At 39.4% G+C, this 20,738-nt stretch overlaps 1 protein-coding gene across 10 annotated transcripts in view; it reads left to right on the top strand.

Annotated features, from left to right (window-relative positions):
• RORA (RAR related orphan receptor A) overlaps positions 1 to 20,738 on the top strand; it is an 809,419-nt gene that overhangs the window by 606,358 nt on the left and 182,323 nt on the right. For 9 of the 10 annotated variants that reach the window (XM_086321296.1, XM_086321298.1, XM_086321290.1 and 6 more), the window contains one exon: positions 2,008 to 2,037. In XM_086321296.1, coding sequence (XP_086177422.1) covers positions 2,008 to 2,037 — 30 coding nt within the window. Of the gene's footprint in view, positions 1 to 2,007; positions 2,038 to 3,461; positions 3,544 to 20,738 lie in introns of all 10 variants that reach the window. The other variant, XM_086321307.1, reaches the window with a different exon arrangement.

Raw genomic sequence — 20,738 nt, 5'->3', positions numbered from 1 at the left:
CATTTGAATTTCAGATAAGTTATTAGTGTCTGAAATTTAAATGTAACCGGGAATCCTGTATTGTTTCTGCTAAATCTGGCAGCTCTTGTATAGATGTATCCCCCAGTTATTTATACTGATCACTAATTGGCAGTTTAAAAAAAAAAAAAAGGCTGAGTTTGTGCTGTTGCAGAAGTCATACTTTCTTCTGGAGACAGATATGAGAAGTTTTAGCTCTGTGCTATTCTGATCGCAAAGACCAAGCAGTTTTCCTGGAAAGATTTTCAAAATCTATTATCATTATAATCGTCATGAAAATATTTGATGAGAACACTGCATCACACTGTATAATAAATTTAAGTAGAAAAGTCAAAGCAGTGGTATTTTCATCAGGCCTTTGGATGTCAGGAAAAATTGTTCCACACTCAGCGAATATAGATAGGTGCGTTTGGGGCTGTGTTAAATCCAATTGTGTGAAGGTTCTGAATAATCAGGAGTGACAGCATAAGCACTTTCTCTTCAAAGTGATTTTTACAGAAAGCATTATTTCCTAAGGAAAGTACACATATAGCTCTCATAATGCTGAAAGAGCACTCATATATCAATTTATTGGTGCTGGTGTCATGAGCTGGAGTTGCAAATGGTATTCAGATTTTCAATTTGACTCCCTGTTGCTGTTGGGAGAAGGTCCCTTCCCATGAAAAAGCTTATTTCAAAAACTCCTAAAACCCTTTGGTTAGTTCCCATGTGAGAGAGTCTTTAAGACTCTTTGCAGAGGGTTTTAACTTCACTCTGCAAAGCCAACTCAAACACTATGAAAAACAATAGTTTCGTTTTCCTCAATAAAAAGGGGGGGAAAAAGAATTTGAGTTGGGCTATGTAATTTCAGCTTCCCTAAATAAGTCCTTTGGAAAGTTGTGGGAGGAACAAGTGTATGATTTTGGTCTTGGCGCACAACTTTGGCACTCACTTTTTTTTTTTTAATGTCTACCATGGATTTTCACAACAGATTTCTTCCCTGTATGATACATCCCATAGCTAAGTAATAGGTCTGATGTGGGTGCCAAATTTTTCAATGAGGTTACTTTCTAGAGGAGGGTTAAATAGTTCTCTTAATAACTTAAAAGAAAAAAACACATTTAAGGTTTACCGCATTTCTTAGTCACAGGCTAAATGTTTTCAAGAGTTTTATGACTTTGAGCCTATTTCGTCTTAAGAATATCCCCCAAGAAGAATGAAGCATACAGAATTAATAAGTGGAACACTTCTGAAATGGCAGTAGCACTGTTTTCACTGAAGGATGCGTTCACATTATCTTTCTGAGGTCCTCATGTGCTGAATCTTGCCCAGCTCCATTCCTCACCTGCTCTCTGTAGAGCAGCTTGGAAGCCTCAGGGGTGCTGACTCATGAATCCCTCGTGTTTTCACGTGGTTTGTGTGCATTCTGCTGCCATTTGCAGAAGTAGCGTTCATCCCCCTTCTGACTTTAATGAGTACAGACAGAGAGGTCCACTTTGTGGATGTATTTTCCCTCCCCATTAAATGCTATGCTTCATGTAAGCAGCAAGAGTCATTTTCATTAAAAAGTAAACATGAAATCAATGGCCAGAGCAAATTAATTGCTCCGTGGCTCGGTTCATCTTGTCTGAGTAAGTTGGCATCACTCTCAAATATTTCTCTTCAATCTTTCCCACTTTACCTATAAACGTGATCATCTTCCCTTTTTAAAATCAAAAATAAGAGTCTTCCCTCACTGTTTAATCACTGTCTATGCTGCTATTTTTTTTTTTTTTTTTTTTTTTACCACAGAATCTCTTAAGCCAGTAGGCAATGCTTGCTGGCCCCATGGTGAATGATTTCATTATGCTGGGGTAGATCCCGTGATGTTGTAGGTGAAATGAGAACTCATCTTCCCTCTCCATCCCCATCTGAACAAAATGTATTTCAGAGTACACTGGGAAGGATGTATGTTCTAAGAAATACACATAGGCCGCTTTCTCACCCTTGTCCTTGTTTCTTCTCTTCTAGGTATCTCAGTAACAAAGAAGACACATACATGTAAGTAATGCATCTTTTTTTCTTGTCCAAAGTTTTCTGCAGAATTGGAATTCGCATATGTCTGGCTGCTGTGGCCCTTCCAAGTATAAACTAATGTTTCAACTGTGATCCATGGTCAGTACAGGTCATACTTCTCTACCTGTAGTGGTTGGAAGTGGTACATCTCCACCTGTGTGTACTGAGTGTGTGTTAAACAGGGTCTAGGCGTAGTGTGATACATTCTAGCAATTCAAGGCATTCATCTGTAGAAAAACCATACAATCTAGCCGGGAGGATCAATTAATTACTTACTGGTCACCCTTACTCTGGATCCTTCTTAGAGGAGTCGGTATGTTTCTAGGAAACATCACCTTGATTTCTTTTAAACTTGGGTTTCCTTTTCCTCACCATTCACGATGTAGGTTGTTTTGTACTTGTGTCTGTGGAGCAGAGATACTGACCAGGAATCTGGGTGCTGCCGGTTGACCCTGAGTGTGGCCTTCGTGGGCCCTGGTAAATCGCATGGGTAGTTTGATGTGGAAACGTGTGCTGAATTTACCCTCTGTATTCATTCCCACCTCTCAGGTTCAACTGCTTTCATCAATTGCCTTCATTCGAACTCCACCATAAGTTTGCAAACTCACGTCAATGTAAAGTGTTGTGATTTGCATTCTGAGCAAATTTGACTGTGCCTTGAACCTCAGGATGAAATCAATAACGTCATTGATGGCAGGCAGTCAACTTTCGCTGTACTCGACCAGCATATTATTTAGACTTCGAATTAAGAGTGTCATTAGAATTTGATAACTATTTTAGACCACAGATACGTGCTACCTATGAGATATGTTTGGGCATCCTTCTAAGGCAAGCAATGGAGATACTTATGGCACAATTTAGGGCCGACAGAGACGTGTCCTCCAATTTTTCCTATGTATGCTTTGAAAAGTTTTGATTTTATGTGAACCATTTGGAGGGGGAAAAAGTCTGTGTACCATCAAAGTAGTTTATCTTGTGCCTCGGTTGATTCTTAAAATCTGCTCTTGGATTTGTCTGTCTGTCTATCTGTATTTGTAGAAAACAAACATAAAAAGCAAAAAAAGCACAAAAGCCAACAACCCCACCCAGTTTGATGGTTGCCTGACTCTTAGGTCCCAGTCCTGCAGTCTCTCCACGTGGCTCTCCCGTGGGCTCCAGTGGAACGTTAGTTTGAGGATAGAGGGAAGTTCAGGCCCGTAATGGACACATGCTCAGGACAGCACCTCATCTCTCAATGCACAGTTCCAGCTGGCTGTCCCTCCACCAGGATAGTCTGTGGCCCTTAGTTTTTTGGGGGTTGTTTTGTCGTCGTCGTTGTTGTTGTTCTTGCTGTTGTCGGTGCATAATTGAGCTCATGATGACTGAGAGATTGACAGTGCAGGAGACTGAAGTCCTCTGTATATCCGCAGGGCAGGCATGGTACAGAGCGCTTCCTTGCACAGCCTTGCCCATGAGCTCGTCCCTGGCCTGGTGGGACCCACTCTAGAGGTGGTAAGTAATTCAGTCTTTCTGCTAGCTCAGTCCTGGGCCTCTCCTGAACAGGGGCGGATGATTGTGCCTACTACTGATGGCGGTTTGGGGTATGGACTCCTGGCCACCTGGCAATATACAGAAAGCCGCTGACTGTTTGCATTATGACTTGGCTCCTGGAGAAGTGAACAAAACCACTAGTTGAACTCCATTGGATTCAATGAATAGGACAGAGACCAGAGATGTTACTTAACATAAAGACCATCTATCCATAAGGACCTTCAAGGAACTGTCATCCCTAAGAATAATTTCATTGGCCTGTTGCAGAAATAATAACCTGTGGTTGGATTGAAATTCATGGAAGGATTTGGGTGACAGCATGAGAGTTGTAGCTAGTGAGAAAAGGTCGCACTTCAGGCAATGTAACAGATTGGTCTTTCAATGGAGGCTTACTGAACTCTATCAGATATACCTGCTTGAAAACAAAATCAAGATATAGCCAGAGTGGGTAGATTTTGAGTGCCTTTCTAAGTATGAAAATCAGCAGGAAAATTCTTAGGGATTAAGCATAATGTAAATGTAGAAAGATTTCATACTTCCTTTATTGTGTAGCTTCAATATTACATTTATAAGAACGATTTAGATTGGAAATCATCTTGGTTTTTTTGGTTGATGTTTACTTTCATGATGTGGAGACAGGGCCCAAGATAAAATGTCCCAGTGACAAGCTGGGAAGAATAGCATCTGAATAGACAGTTGACACAAAACTTTGCACATGCCAAGGAGAAATTGAACTGTCCAAGTTGCATGTTAGTGAAGTCTTCTATGACACTTAAACATGGAGATTGTTTTTGTCACTAAGCTTAGCAGACAGACCATCATATTTCTGATCTTAGTGTCTCTACAGGTCCTGCAAGTTGTGAGGAGGAAAACAAATCAGTTCTTCCTCTAATAACCATCACCCAAATGACTTCTTTAGCATCTGTCCGATTTTTCTTGAAAACTGAACTTTCCCAACTTGCTGATCAGTTTTCTTAAGATGTTAAATTCCAGCTCCTCCTAAATCATCTTGACATCTATTCTTCAAAAGTTTCACTCTCAGGGAAGTGTGAATTCATTTTTCGGACTGTCTCGAGACTTCTACTTTTAGCCAGGGTTTGGCAAACTTCGGTCAAGGCTTGACTGTATAATCACCCATAGCTGAAGTCACCTCCCATTAGCAGTTTCAACCTGAATTTCCTAACTGCCCTCACAGAGAGATTGTTCCACTTACAAATTAACATGTACAGTTGCAGAATATATTATCAGACCTGAGTGTCAGCTCACAGGTACACCAGTCAGAGGTGTAAGAACTACAAAATGAACCTGAATAGTTGTGACACTTGATCACATTTTAGGCCACCTTGTTATCTGGAAAGTACAGGTATTGCTTCTTTAAAAAAAAAAAAAAAGTGTTTGGGGTGAGTTAAGCCATAAATTCCCAGGAAAAGAGATCTGTTGGCCTCACAGAAATCCGTAAGCATGGTCTTTGGAGACCACTGATCCTCAGTTCCTGGGACAGCACCATCAGTGTCATTAGCTTTACTTGGCAGGTGAGGAAAGGCCAAGTTTGGGGGCTTCTGCTATGAAGTCATCATGACAGATCAAGGAATTCTTATGCTTGCGATGTTCTTTGCTTGTCAACAGGAAGTGTTCCTGATGGGTTTTGGTGTGTGAACATAAAAGGGAGTTTTTATTTGTGGGATAGGGGTGTCCTTGAGAAATTTTACCGTGGTGTAGAATTTAATTTTCATGGTTGATTATATAGCACCTGTATTTGGTTGGACACTTCCAAGATTGCTTTAGCTTCGGTGATTCACAAGTTTGTTCTGGTCTCTTTCCTGCTGAAATAGTACTATGTGGATAAATATGTTTTTTCTTGGAATCCACTGCTGTCTTTGTTTTTATTATTTGCCAAGGACAACTGTTCATTTGCTCCTGACTTTTTAATCTAATTCTGCATGGGTAGTTCTGCATTCACTAAAATGTTAGAAGACGACATATAAGGAGATGAAAAAGTGAAAAATACAACAGATAATAATCTTAGCTATTTCCAGCTACTAGGGAGTTTACCATCATTGTCATCATCTTAGGGAATATAGCATCTAGTCGCCACAGTGTAGACCAGAGAGATACCTGGTTGGCTCCTGGATTGCCTCCAGAGTGTCAATAGACCATCATCACTTCCTCCTGTTCTCATCCTTGTTTATATTCTTTATTCTTTTTTTAGAGATTTTTGTTTATTGAAGTATAGTTGAGTCACAATAATGTGTTATTTCAGGTGTACAGCACAGAGTGATTCAGATACATAGGGAGGTAGATAGATAGATAGATCTTTTTCAGATTCTTATCCCTTATACATTATTATAAAATATTGAGTACAGTTCCCTACTCTGTGCTATATAGTAGGTTCTTGTTGGTTATCTATTTTATATATAGTAGTGTATATATATATATTAACCCCAACACCCTAATTTATATTCCTAAATCATATCCCTTATATTTCTTGTTTAAGTCTCTTCTCCTTGCTTTCTTCCACACTCAGGGACTTCCAGACATTCAAAAATTACAAGTTACTCAGTAAGCAATCAAGAAAATTTGTCAGTGTAGTCCCACTGAGAATCAGTTTTACCTAGTAAATAAAAATAGAATATGCTTCTGAACCTTCTGGAACTTTGCATTTTAACCCAAATAACCATCAAAAGTGAATTTAGTACATTTGCAAATGTTTGGTTGCATCAGACTAACACCTAAGATTTCTTTGGAGGGAATGATGCTGAAGCTGAAACTCCAGTACTTTGGCCACCTCATGTGAAGAGTTGACTCATTGGAAAAGTCTCTGATGCTGGGAGGGATTGGGGGCAGGAGGAGAAGGGGACAACAGAGGATGAGATGGCTGGATGGCATCACTGACTCGATGGACGTGAGTCTGAGTGAACTCTGGGAGTTGGTGATGGACAGGGAAGGCTGGCGTGCTGCGATTCATGGGGTCACAAAGAGTCGGACACAACTGAGCAACTGAACTGAACTGAACACCTAAGATAAAAAAAATTAAAGCACTGTGTTATTTATAAATAGATTTTAGTTCTTAAAAGTAAAAATATTTTAGTACAAATCAGAATATTTCTTTGACAACTAACTCTTTTGTATCTTTAAAGAAAAAAAACTATTTACATTAACCAAGCAGACTTGGTTAATGTATTCACTTCTTACCCCTAGAGACTTGGCTTTAAATTTGACTTAGAGAAAATTAGTTTTGAGGCCTCAGCCTCCTCTCCATGGATATTTGCTGATATCGCAAAGTGAACCCAACAGTCTGTCACGGTTGTTGCTGTTTACTCAGGAGGTCTGAGAACTAGACTCGCCTTATTTTCTTGTTTTCTTTTCCTTTCCTTGAGGCCATTCCTTTTGGTTGTAGACTCTTAGCAACCCCAAACTTGGGGCTCACCCACAGTGTTTTCACAGTCCAGGAAAACTCAAGAACCATTCTTGGCAAAGTGAATGGAAGGTGCTTTGGTTGTATAGTTAATTGGTTGCTGTGACAACCAATGTGAGTCATGGTGTGACTCACGGCAATTATAATTTCAATTGCTGGCTGGATGTTTCATTAGGACAGACCTGAGAAGAAGCCACACTGAAGTTCTTTCAGTCGGCTTTCATCCAGCTCTCATCCACGCATTGACCAACAGCCACAAACTAGTGCTCACGTAGTTGCCAGAAGTTTCATTTCTTAGCTTGCTGAGACCACTAACCATCCCAGACACTAAGTTTGCTACTGATGGAGCATGACCAAAATACAAGTGCTGGCCTCTTTAGAGGGCTACTCAATGGACAATTGTTTATTAAGGATTTACTATGTACTGACAGATTCTTTGACCCCAAGGAGCTTACACACTTAGTTCAAGATTGGGACTGCAGGAAAGTGTGAACACATAATCACAGGAAATAATCTGAAAATACAAAGGCTAAGTGTACAGTTTCCAGAAGTTTCAGCTCATAACTGGAAAGCAGATTAAGCCAGAAAAGTGAGAGAGGAGAAAAGAATTAGGAGACCTCCAGGATTCTGACACTGTGACCCAAGCATACAGTAGCAATGAAGGGAGCAGTGAATATTTAACCCTGGATGCTAAAAATGACTCTTGCTCCTCCTCCTCTCCCCCTATTCTCACCCAGAGGAATCCCTACTTTGTTCCTTCAAGATCAGTTAATCCAAGGAAGTAAAAATCCCCTGAACTGTCTGGAGACGTTTGCCTTGTTTAGACTCAGCCTGACTGTCTAGAGCCAAGCTCTTTGAACTATATAGGATTCCTCTGTCTCATCATATTAAGATATAAATGGGTCACATTTGGCCCTGCCAGTCAGTTCTTCCAAGGTAGGAGATTTACATAGTCTAAAAATCTACCATTCATGGTGGGGATCTGTGAATTCCATTAAAAATCTGAATCTTTAGCTAAGTGTTTCCATCAGAGCATCCAACTGGTTCATATTGGCTGTTTATGGACCTCAGATTTGTGAACTGAATTTGGACAAAAAGTATTTGTGTTCTCATTTCAGAACATAGGTTCAAAAGGGTGAATTGAGATGAGTGGATAGCTCATAGGGTGAATAGCTCTTTTAAAGTCCATGGTCACAAGACTTCCCTGGTGGGCCAGTGGTTAAGACTCTGTGCTTCCAATGCGGGGGATGTGGGTTTGATACCTGGTCAGAGAACTAAGATTTCACATGCCACGTGGCATGGCCAAAAACAAAATTATGACCAGTGCTAGAAAATAAAAATGCTTGGCCTATCAAGTGCTGGTGTCTACTTGATGGATTTCTTGTACATTTAATGAAACTCTTGTACATGATTGCGCTGATCGTTAAAGAAGAGCTGTATGTCTTTTCAGGATTTTGTGTTACTTCAAGTTCAGTAATAATAGTAATACCAGTGGTGATAGAAATGGTGAAGGTTCCAGTAGGTGCTGTGGTAGCAACAGGAGCTATCACTTACTAAGCGGTTCTGATATTCCAGGCATTATGTTCGGTGCTTTACATGAATTATCTCATTTAATCTCATTGGCCCCATGAGCTTTGTCCTACGTGTACCCCCAAGTTGAGATGAGAAAATTTGTCTGAGAGATCAGTCACTTAACTTAGAGAAGTGAGACAACTTGCAAATTCATTCATCTAGCTGGAAATGGGCAGAGCCAGGACTCGGAGTAGATTGACTCCTTGCACGCACATGAGTGCCACATTGTTATCTCCAATATCGGCATTGGGTAATCACCACGGAGCACTTGCTAAGTGCTAGATGCTTTTCTAAACAATTTGTATGTGTTGTTTCATTCCATCTTTCCCATAATCTTGTGAGCAAGGTATTGCTACTATCCCCCCTCTACAGGTGAAAACTGAGGCCCAGGGTTCTACAACCAGCTGGTGTGTGGTTTAAGCCAGGGTTTAAGCCAACCCACAGAACCACAAAGTGAAGTAAAGAACTTCATTCCTTAGATTGATCGTTCCACTCAAAAATATAGGAAGAAAGTCAAGTATAATAGTCATTCCTACAAAGGACTCAGATTTTCTTTTACTTTATAACTGTTTTACCTGTAAAGACTTCTAACCTTGGTGAATCAACTGATTACGAAAAAAGGGTATGTTATTCCCACTATATGAAAAAGTTAATTTAAACCAATTGAACTAAAATGATCATTATTTATCTTTTTTTTCAAAGGAAACTGAGTTTAATTATTATTGCACATGTTTGGGTATTCTGTTTATGAACCAGGTCTGTATGATGACTAATAATATAAATACATTATTACTTATTTTTTAACAACCTAATCTCATTCATCAAAGAACAAACCTCCATTTAATACCACTATTCATACACCTCAACTGATTCCATGATAAAATGATAGTTTAAAATGGTTATTTTTGCTTCTAAGATAGTCATGCTCCTTGCACTAGCAGTAATATGTATTTCTGACAGCAGGAACCTGTTTTCTACTGCAACAAAACCTTTAACAGTTATTTACGGCATTTATAAGAAAATTGCATGTTAGCATTCTTTTGTCAGATCAGCTTGATAATTCATGTACAACTATCATTGCCACTAAGAGGTAGAACAATTCAGGATACTGTGGTTTCCCTAAACCTAACCAAAAACAAACAAAACCATGAAAGCTAAAAGTTCCTTAGGGAACTGAAATGTATATCAAAGGGATGTGTAGGAGAATTAAACATCTGGGTTTCAAGTATGCTTGAGAGTACCTGAATTTCGGATTGGGTTTGCAGTCATACCAGCTTCTCTCTTTATTGAGATCTGCACCCAAAGGATTAAAAAGAAGCACAGATATTATCAAAGTGTCTGAAATATGAAGAAAGTTACTGTCTACATGAACTTAATGAATTACACAAAAAAATTGCACACTAGGTCTATCAAATATACTTGCAGGAAGTTAGTGAATTCAGTCACATGGTCCTTTTGATTATAATTGATGTTTATAACTGCACAAATGATGACTAAGTTTTTCATTTCCACACTATTCAATTACCCTTTTTCCTGTGACTGCTAGAGTTTCCTCACAGTTCTCCACCCACTTCACCTCCACCTCTGGGTACACATTATTCCTATGTAGGATCGATAGCTCTGTTTGTCTTGTTTTGCTTTGTTGAAATTGTAGGCATGGATTTTAGCCCCTCATGTCTTAAATGCTTAACCGTCAAGCATAAATTAGAGGGCATATTGAAGAAAAAGAGCAGAAACGGCAAGAATGTGCAAGATTCAGGTTTCAATTCAGAGAGACTTAATCCATACATCTTTTACTTTAATCATCTTGTTTTGGAGGAGAGAAGGAGGAGACTCTATGGTGGATGATCCAGACTGGAATCTAAGGAGGGAAGGCTAGAAAGCAGACCACAGCCAATCCCTGTACCAAATGCAGGTAGTCAGAAAGATTTTATTAGCTTAATATTCCTAACACCTACTCTGTGTGTGGCAGTGTGTTAGGCACAGCATAAAACAGAAAGTTTTAACTCTTAATCCTCACTCTCCAGTAGTTTAGTCTACATCTGAGTAGAAAGGACACTTGAGGAACTTTTAGTAATGAAGAAGTTGCAGAAGAATGCAGGGCTGTGATTCAATGGGATTGTCTGTCTGAGTAGGCAACCCAGGTGGGGAGCTGAACTGGATCAGCTGGAAGAGTAGTGAGTAGCTAGAAGATCAGCTGGAAGGTAGATTGATGGAGGACTTGGGGTGGGTGGTTGTATAAACCTATCTACAGTAGAGTATTAACAAGAAAAAGAGAGGATGTAAAGAACAGAGATAAGATTTTAGCTTTATCTCATAACCAGTGGGAAGCCATGAAATGGGTGTGAAAAGCACAGTGACCTGTAAACAATGTTTTTATTGCTGTCATTTAGTGAGTATCATAGGAATCACACATTCCATACTTCAATCCCTTTTCTGAACTCCAACAAAATTCTTAGCCTCAGATGGAGGTTCTTTTCTGGTCTTTCCTCTGATCACCTGTGTAAAAAAAGTGCTTATTGAGCAGGAAAGATTTAGTCCAAAAAGAGAAGGCTGTTCTAATTATTAAAGAAAAAGTGTTTCATTTTTTTTCTCTCCATCTTCCCAGTTTGAAGGTCTAATTTTAAGACCAATGCTTGCCATTTCATTAAAATCAGAGGAATGAAGCAAACAGTGAAACCTGAAAAATACATACACACTTTCAATTATGTGGCTAATGTTTCTTTTTGCTTTCTTTCATTCGTACTGCTAATTGGCTGAGGCAACTGTAATATACCAAGAGCCCATGTCTTTCCAACCCTTTTCAACTCAGCCACACAGAGCTTTCTAAAAATTTGAACCCTACTTTCCCAATCTTGCTCACTCCTTACATAGACAAAGTAAATAGCCTTATTATTTTTCATAAGCACAAAGAATTATTTCCCTCACATGACTGCACAGTACAGTTCAAAGCTAGCTAATGATATGTCCTTTTCTCTTTGTTATTCTTTCTTAATTTCACAAGAATGGGTTTCTATTGTTACACTTAACACTGAGGTTCAGATGTAGCATTCTATTGGCTGCACGTTCAGAAAAGTCTTCAGTATATAATGAACCATCTCACGGTAATTTATCTGTCTCTCTTCACCGTGTCTTTTTGCGTCGACAAAACTGAAAATTCACTTTCCCTCACCAAGTTGGGGCATCGAGATAATTGATTGTTACCAGTCTCTGCTGTTCGTAGACAGGATAACACCAGTGCCTCTAGAGAACAGGTGAAAACTAAACTCTGTCCCCCGAGGCCAATGAAATAGCTGTTTGGTCCCTTGTGTGAAACTTCCTAATAACTTAACTGGGCAGCCTCTGGGTCCCTGGAGGCCTTCTCCACAAGAGTATTCCCTCTCTTTGTTAAGATTGCTTATTAAAAATGATTTTATAATGAAGTTGCCTCAAATAGCAGCTCTTTTCCTGGTTGTCCTTGAAGCTGTGGTGAAGAATCTCAGAGACAACTGTCTAGGGTTTTCCTCCTTGTTAAAAACTTCTCTCTCACCACTGTTACTCTTGATTTTTAAGGAGACAAAGTCTAACTGACACAAGTCCCTCTCCAGTTGATTATGTCGCTTAAAATCCTGTCCAAGGCATTATTGCCAGTTGAGCTTGTCATTCGGGCTCAGACATCGAATTGATCAACATGGATGGAGGATATTTAAGTCTGCTGTGGGAGCAAGGCTGTCGGTTTCCCTTGGAAAACCGCACCGAAGGAATGTGACTGCTAACTCTGCCCCAATGCCATCAAAACCATGATGTCTAATTATTTTATTTCTCTGGTCCTAGGTGTCTATCTGCAGACTAACCATTTTCCTGCCACAAGGGACTGTCGTGAAGGGGAATCAAAATAAAAAATTAGTGTTGCTTTCTTTGCTACCCATGTATTGTATAAATTCAAAGGTTTTCTGTAAATGTAGGCTATTAGGAGAAAAATCACTTGGTGGTTCACATCATCAGCTTGGCTTTCTGGCTTGAAAGAGCTTTGATGAACTGGTATATATCATGTGAGCAATGATAATGCAGTTGTCAGGAAGGCTCACCATAGGAAATGTGTTCCTCAGACTTGGTCTCCCAGTGGCCAGGTGGTCAGGAAACAACAGACCGTATAAAGCTGTTAGTGACAGATTCCACTTGAAATAGTTTTCTAACTTTAAGGCTTGTCAGGCAGTAAATCTGCAGAGCAAGGTTCTCAAGATGTGGCTTGGCACCCCTCTCGCTTTGCTATGTGAATAGAGTAGAGCACCAATAATAAGAAGGACTGTTGTAACTCTCTTAGTGGGGATGTCAGCCTTGTGGTGCTGGGATCATGTGCTAAGAGCATGCCATCGCTGGGACTTCCCTGGTGGTCCAGTAGTTAAGAAGCTGCCTGGCAATGCAGGGGAGGTGGGTTTGATCCCTGGTCAAGGAACTGAGATCCCACATGCCACAGAGTAACTGAGCCCTCATGCCATAACTACAGAGCTCGTGTGCCACAACTAGAGTCCTTGCACCACAACGAAAGATCCAGCTTGCTGCAACTAAGACCCCATGCAGCCAAATAAATGAATACATAAATATTTTTTTAAAAAGAAGAAAGAACGTGCCTTGGCTGAATTCTGTTCTCTGAGACCAGATAGATTAGAAAATACAACCTTTACATTCAGCAGATTGTACTCCCTCCTCTCCCAAAGAAAAAGAAAAGAAAAAGAAAAACTTTGGGATTCCACTGTCAGCAGGATCTTATTCCACCTCCTTAACCTTTGGGGCGCTCTGTTGCCTGAGGAATCGAAACTATCAATACTTAGTATGGGAAACAAGGCCCTTCACAATCTGGTGTTAATCTTTCCACTGCTCTCTCCCTGGCTGTGCTGGCAGTTTTTGCCACTACCCATGACTAGTTCCTAGATGACTCTGTGCACGGGTACACCTCAGTGCCTTTGCTTCTGTTGCACCCTGTTTGTCCAGGAATGGCCTTCACCGAATTCTATGCCTATGGAAGTCTTACTGCTCCACCAAAGGCCAGTGCAAATAGCAACATCTGTGCAAAGCCTTCTCTGATCCCACCTTGCTAAATTAATTTAACAGCTCCTCTGCCCCCAGGGAACATTGTTAAGGTGACACTATAGAAAATGTACTGTAGATTAGTTGTAGTTCTGTAGTTTTTTCTCACTAGATATGCTTTAATTATCCTGGTGTATCTTGGTCTTAGCAGAGTTATTGGTATTTACCATGTGCTCCATTGATTTCTGTAGACTTTATATTTTTTTTAAGATTTTTTTTGTGTGTGTGTGTGAACCATTTTTTAGAGTCTTTATTGAATTTGTTACAATATTGTTTCTGTTTTATGTTTTGGATTTTGGATTTTTGACGCCAAGGCACATGGGATCTTAGCTCCCCAGCCAGGGATCAAACTCACACTCCTTGCATTGGAAGTTGAAGTCTTAACCCCTGGACTGCAAGCAAAGTCCTTTCTGTAGACTTAAATGTGTGTGTGTGTGTGTACATACAATTTTAGACCACTCTTCTTACGCATTTGATTATAGGAAAAAATAATCTTTTCCTTGTTAACAGCTATAAGGGAGAACAGATATTTATTATTTGAAATGATACTGTGAGATTTGTACTATATTACTTTGGAAACCAATATTAGAACTCAAAGGGCTTCTTAATGTCTGACAATTTACTAGATATATTCTGAGTCTCAGTTTCAAGACTGCTTGCTTGCTTTTTTTTTTTAATTGATCAAATTTCTCTGTTTTATTTTCTTTTATGACTGCTTGCCTTGAGGTTTCCATTAGGAGTTTGTAAGATTTAAGCCAAAATCTCATCCAGAAAATTTTAAAATATTCATATAGTATGTAAAGATTCAGAGTGTGTTATTTTTTGGAGTGACCTTTTTGACACTGTTTGCATTATCCACACAAGACTTTATAAACCAGATCATCAAATCTATAGAGTAAAAAGAAAAGAGACATTTTCAGTTACCATTGGCATCTATTGAAATGCAAAGGAGAAAGCTACCTTCTAGAAAAGAGAATTGGCTGATCTTCCCAAGAATGGAGACTATGTTCTATCAAGGGAAATATCCTGGATCTGTCTGGTCTCTAGAGGAAAAAGCGATCTAGATTTGTTAAACAATTTAGGAAATATATGTTCTGATAATCCTAGATTACTTACTGAATCTTAAAGTTAATTCTGGAAAGAAATGACATTTATTTTTCAAGGTCAGAACATGTGACATTGCTGTGTCTGTCTGGTCTGGAATGTTTAAGTGTGTTTCCTTAACTTAGCAGGGACCATTGATTTCAAAACCGTTGTCCACTTGGTAAGTAGCTGCACACAACCATGATTTCTGTCTGCTATTCCTTGGAACGCTGTTTTTCAAGGTTTATGTGCAGCTTCCTCCCCAGCTTTGTTTGTAACTTTTACTTGAGACAAAACATCAGGAGCAAGATTATCCCCTGCAGTATCAATTCCTTGAGTGGAAACCTTGCTTATAAATGAAAGGATGAGATGTGACCCAATAAAAGAATCTATTTTAATTTTAATTTATTTCCTGATGGCCTTTTATGCCTCCTTAGGCGATGACCTAACCAATTCCACCTTAACACTGATTTTTTTCTTTCTTCCAAGGTCAAAAAGCACTTTGGGATGATTATACTCAGAGAATGAAGGTTCTTTGCCTCTAATGTAAAGTCCATCCCTTCATATGAAATCTAAATCCAAGTTTTCTCAGCTTCACAATAATTCTTTTGTTTTGCATCTGTTAACAAGCTGAGTGACAACAGGATGGACCTAGGAGATTTTTAGGGACTTGAAGTTTTTTTCATAGAAGCGTCATCTCTGGTAGCCTCTTTCGTCCCTTTCCTTTCTCAGATGGGAGGGTTGTTGTTGTTGTTGTTGTTTTTAATTGGAGGATAATTACTTTAAAATATTGTGATGATTTTTGTCATACATCAACATGAATCCGCCACAGGTATACCTGTGTCCCCCCATCCTGAACCCCCCTCCCACCTCCCTTCCCACCCTATCCTTCTGAGTTGTCCCACAGCACCGACTTTATGTACCCTGCTTCATGCATTGAACTTGCACTGGTAGATGGGGGTTTGTAATAACACAGGGAGAGGGACTATCTTCATTTCATGCTGCAATTTCACACAGCGAAGTGCAATCAAAGTAGAAACTGTCCTAAAAGGCAACTGAACCTATGGTTTTACAGACTGGAAAAGGAAAAGGTGTTATGCCTTCATGCATACACACCACCATCCCTCTGCCAAAAAAAAGAGTTCTGACTGATACCTCTAAATCAAAGAACTTTCCATGGCCTGATTTGTGGAAGTTACCTAATCCTGTGTATAATTGGGATGATTTGAGAGATGGGAAAATGTTCTCATTTTCATTATGGGAGCCACTGGGGGACAGTATCACTTAAAAGACTATGTTTTTATTGCCCTAAATTGCTTTACCTGAGGTTCTATTGATGTGCTTCTCTTAAGTTAGATTTCTAATGAATAAAATGACCAATATGGGTCCCATTCTCACAGATTCTCCTAGTGCTTAAGCTCCTCTTTAATGGCCGATCTGTTCCAGAGCCTCACTTATAGGGAAGAACTCTGAACAGTTGGGTTAACTTCTAATCCAAGAGAGAAGAGCCAACTTCTAACATTCTGCATATAGCCTAAGCATCTACATACTGTCCATCATTTGCCTGTATTCATACAAGAGTAAAACCCCATGATGAAATTTCTTGTATAATCACCATTAAGTTAGCTCACCTCGAAATGCCAGACTTAGGAAACTTCTGGAACCAACCCTCGGCATCAAGATGAGGCTGGGATAACCTCACACTGAATAAAGGGAAGTTCTACACTATTCTCATCTGAAATTCATCACTGTTCCCAACTTGTCACTCCACTAAGGTATCCTTAAAGAAATGGAGATCTTAGATTGGGTTCCCTAGAGAATAGACTCAGAGAAACTGAGATTTATATACAGAAAGCTGATTGGGGAATACTCTTAGGAACAACAGCTATAAGGGGTGAAGGAACCTGGATTGGGCAGGAGAAATTGAACTGTCATGTAGCTGCAACCGGAGTTCAGCAGACACCACAGACAGATCAGAAGCAGGCATACAGTTTTTGAGAGAGATCCTAGATTGAGGCAAAGGGACTGGATATTTTACTCTAAATCAGCCAGCCACTGGATGCCAGCTGCGCCCAGAGAAAAGCATCATCTTGGGCAAGGCAGCTCCCTTTAGCTAAAGACAAGGGTCAGAAAACAAGTCAGCTGTGAGCCACTGGCAGTCAACACTCTGGGCCCCGGGGGAAATAAGGGCCTCCATCCTGCAGGGAAGAATCTGGGTGGCACACCATAGCATTTGCAGGGGAGCCAAAATGGACATTAAATTTTGTGAAAACATGTTTTCTTTATTTAAAATGACACACATTTTATTGCTTAGCTAGGATTTAAACTAATAAAATATATGCTTGGCCTCAGCATTATGGTATACCAGAATTGCAAATGCTAAAGAAAAAAAATATTTTTTTCTGTTGAATAAGGTTCTTCATTAGAATTTCTGGTCCTGGATATGTGCATTATAAATCATGTGTGTGCAATTCCACATAATGCATTATTTTTCCACACATGGACATTCCAGAGAGTTAACACATTTTTCTTAATTAAAAGAAATAGATAACACATCTCCAACTCTTTGGGCTCATGTGAAATGTATTCACATATGAACAAGACGATGCCTACTTAGCACGTGTTACATGTTACTTTTCGGATTTTGACAGTCTGCTACTGTTTTATAATTGAGATACAGTATCTGAAATATTTCACAGGGCCATTTTATGTACATCATGTCTCTCTTTTTTTGTGGTTTATGGGACTCCACCCTCATTTTGCCTTTCAGCAACTACTTGCCAAATAAACTCCAGAATTAGCTTAGAGATTAGTGGTAGCTGTCAGTGATGAGAACCATGATGAGCCAATAATCCCAGCCCCCAACTGCTGTTGTAGAGGAAAAAGCTTCTCACTAGTGTCAGTGGTCAAGTACAGAATGAATTTTAGTTTCACTTAACATCTCAACATAACCTCTGATGTAGTGAAATTTGACTTTAATTCTACTCCTAAGAATGAGAGATCCCAATCTGAGAAAAATTAATCCAAACTGTCTTCATGGAGTATTATAAATGGGAGGGAAAATGTAAGTGTTTCCACTCTTTTCACCTTAGTTCAAGATACACCACCCCACCCCACCCCCACCGCTGCAACACAAACCCCCGCATTCAAAGCCCCAGCTTTGTCTTTATGTTTTTCTGAAGTTTCCACAGATCAACACCCCTGTTGCCTTCAGAACACAGAAGCTCAAAACACCTTGCAGATCTGAACAAGAGCTTTCCAGTTTCACAGATGCTGAAGCTACCAACAAATTCCCTAACCTGTCGAGTTCAGATGGAGTCAGGGTTTATCTCAATGGCATTCAGCTTCATGACTTTCCACAGTTCAGTTTCTGTGCCTCTGCCTTAGAAAAGAGGGCCCCTTTCAGGTTAATAGTGAAGTTAATTCAGATTATTCTGTCCCTTATCCAAAGAGGAATTAATAGATAGGAGCCACCCTTTACCTTGTCTGAAAGCTTCCATGGTTCCAAGAGGTCCTACTTGGGAAAATCCCCAGCCATTATGTTGGAAATCCCCGTGCCTGAGGTCTTGTGAAAGGAATTCTGAAGCTGCCCATGAATGTCAATGGCAGCCTGATCAGTCTGCCCTGGGTATTACCATAATAATTACAAAGTCCTGACAGATGGCAGCTTTTCAAGTGGCAAAATCATTGGCAGGACAGTCTCTTGTAACTGACTCTTGGGAGAGGAGTCTCATATATGCTATATCAAGTAACCCATCTAAATTTGCCATTTCACAGATTATGTCTGACCCAGATCATCCCATTGCATGAGCTGTGTACCCACGCCACTTCTTTGCAATATAAGTTGATAGTGCAAATCACAGTGTTTTTTTTAATATACATATAAAGCTAGCTAATGAGCTGAAATGAAAAGTAATTGCTATTTTCAATGGACAAGATGAATCTGCTCCTTAACTTTTTCCTGGAAAAAAGTAGCTCCATATATATATATATATATATAGCCAGAATTTGTGAGTGATTCACATTACTGTCAATTACATGCCCTTATTATGTATTACAACCACCAGGCAGCTGTCCAGGAAAACACAAGTCTGAAAATGCTTCTGTTTTAAGAAAATTAAATTCATGGTTGCTCCTCATGTGGGCATGTGCAGCATCAGACAAGAAGCTTCTACTTTCTTGCCAAGAGAAGGGATAGAGTCTTGCTACTTCACCTGGATTGAACAGCCACTCTGACATCCTTGATACCAATGCCCAGCGGCAGGGCTTGGTTTGGGTTTCTAAATAGACGTGTTTGTTTGTTTCAGTGTGTATTCTAAAACACAGACTTGGGTTACAAAGCAGTGTTTCTAGTTATGTGTCATAGCAGTGCCTGTGTGTTACCAGAAAAGTCAGAGTCCACGACTGTTTAGGGCTCTTCTCCCTATTTAAAAGCTGGCCGCTTTGTGGCTATGTTCCTTCAAATGTCTCTTTTTTAAAGTATAGATGAAGCTACAAATGAAAACACTACATTTGCCATTGGGCTGCTGTACAGTTCAGGGCATTCAGCTTTTATACGGGTAAAATAAAGGCCCACTAGGGTTTGTCAAATGGATTCCTCCTGCGAATATTATAAAATTTAACAAAATATCTTTAAAGCATGCAGTTAAAGTTGCCCAAATTGTTCATGCATTAGAGAAAGCTGTGAGAATTACTTGATATCTTTCCAGTAGTGAGCCTTTAACTACATTTGTATCTGATTCATAGAACAGGGCATTTCAAATAATGAAATATTTAGTAGCAATGAAAGCAGCCTTCACGAGATATCTGTGACCAGATACACTGTGCCTAAGTCATGTAAGCGCCTAAAAGAAATAGTTGAAAGACAAAGGCTTGTGAGTTGGGCACAATCAGTTTCACTTCTGCCTTTGTTTAGAGGCTGATTCAAGCTAAAACAGAAAAATAACTTTTTTAGATGGTTGATGAAGTTTGAATATGAACTCGTAGTTTAGATGACGTGAAAAGATTTTTTAAATAATATTGTCAGGTAAAATAGTGGCCTGGCAGGGTTTTTTTTGTTTGGTTGGTTTTGTTTTTCTTTAATCTCTATCAGAGATGAATACTAAAAATTTTATGGGTAAAATGACAAGATATCTAAGATTTACTTTAAATTGCTCCAGAAAAAAAGTAAACTGGGGATAGATGAAATCAGAGTGACCAAATGTTTACCAGGGAAGAGAGAAGGAGTACATGAAGATGTATTATACTACTCCATTTTTTAATAAACTGTAAATGTTTTAATAGGTTACTTTTTTTTTTAACCTTCTTGTCTGGGACTTATAAAAAGATGATTTTTACATTGGAGATTTGATCACCTTGGAAAACTAAGGAGAAAGAAGTGACACTGATGAGCTTGTCAAATTCAGAAAGTTGATAATAATCTCTTTAAATCCATGCATTGCTGTAAAAATTCTACATGAATTGTTATCATGCCTGTAAGAAAAATGGCCTTTTGTCTTAAGGCTCCCTGATCTTCACTTTAGGTAGGGAAAAGATACGAGTGTTATACTGCTCTATTTAAAATGGATAATCAACAAGGTCCTGTTTTATAGCACAGGGAACTCTGCTCGATGTTCTATGGCAGCCTGGATGGGAGGGGAGTTTGGAGGAGAAGGTCACGTGTGCATGTACAGCTGAGTCCCTTCGCTTGTTCACCTGAGACTATCCCAATGTTGTTAATCAGCTATACCCCAAAACAAAATAAAAAGTTTTAAAAAGAAAAAGATATGAGTGTTAGTTGCTCTGTTTATAAACCTTTTCAATGGTCTTAAAGGCCCAGATTTGAGAATTGAATGGATCAGAGTGTTTATTTGTTGGTTTCCCCTCCAGTATTTGAAATGTGGACAGTTTCTCAGGGAGTTAGAAAATGTCTTGTTCAAAGTCAGTTCCAGTTGCTTTTACAGAAGTGGAAGCAAGACTAGAACCCTTGGAAACCAGTACCCTTTTTGACTCTTATCATGCTACCTCAATCTTGTCCTTA

Source organism: Bos grunniens, chromosome 10, assembly GCF_055505025.1.
Source record: "Bos grunniens cultivar Pamir isolate PY7600 chromosome 10, Bosgru_T2T1.0, whole genome shotgun sequence".
Classification (NCBI taxonomy): domain Eukaryota; kingdom Metazoa; phylum Chordata; class Mammalia; order Artiodactyla; family Bovidae; genus Bos; species Bos grunniens.
Note: the sequence above shows the minus strand (reverse complement) of the source record. Positions and strands in the feature narration are given on the sequence as shown.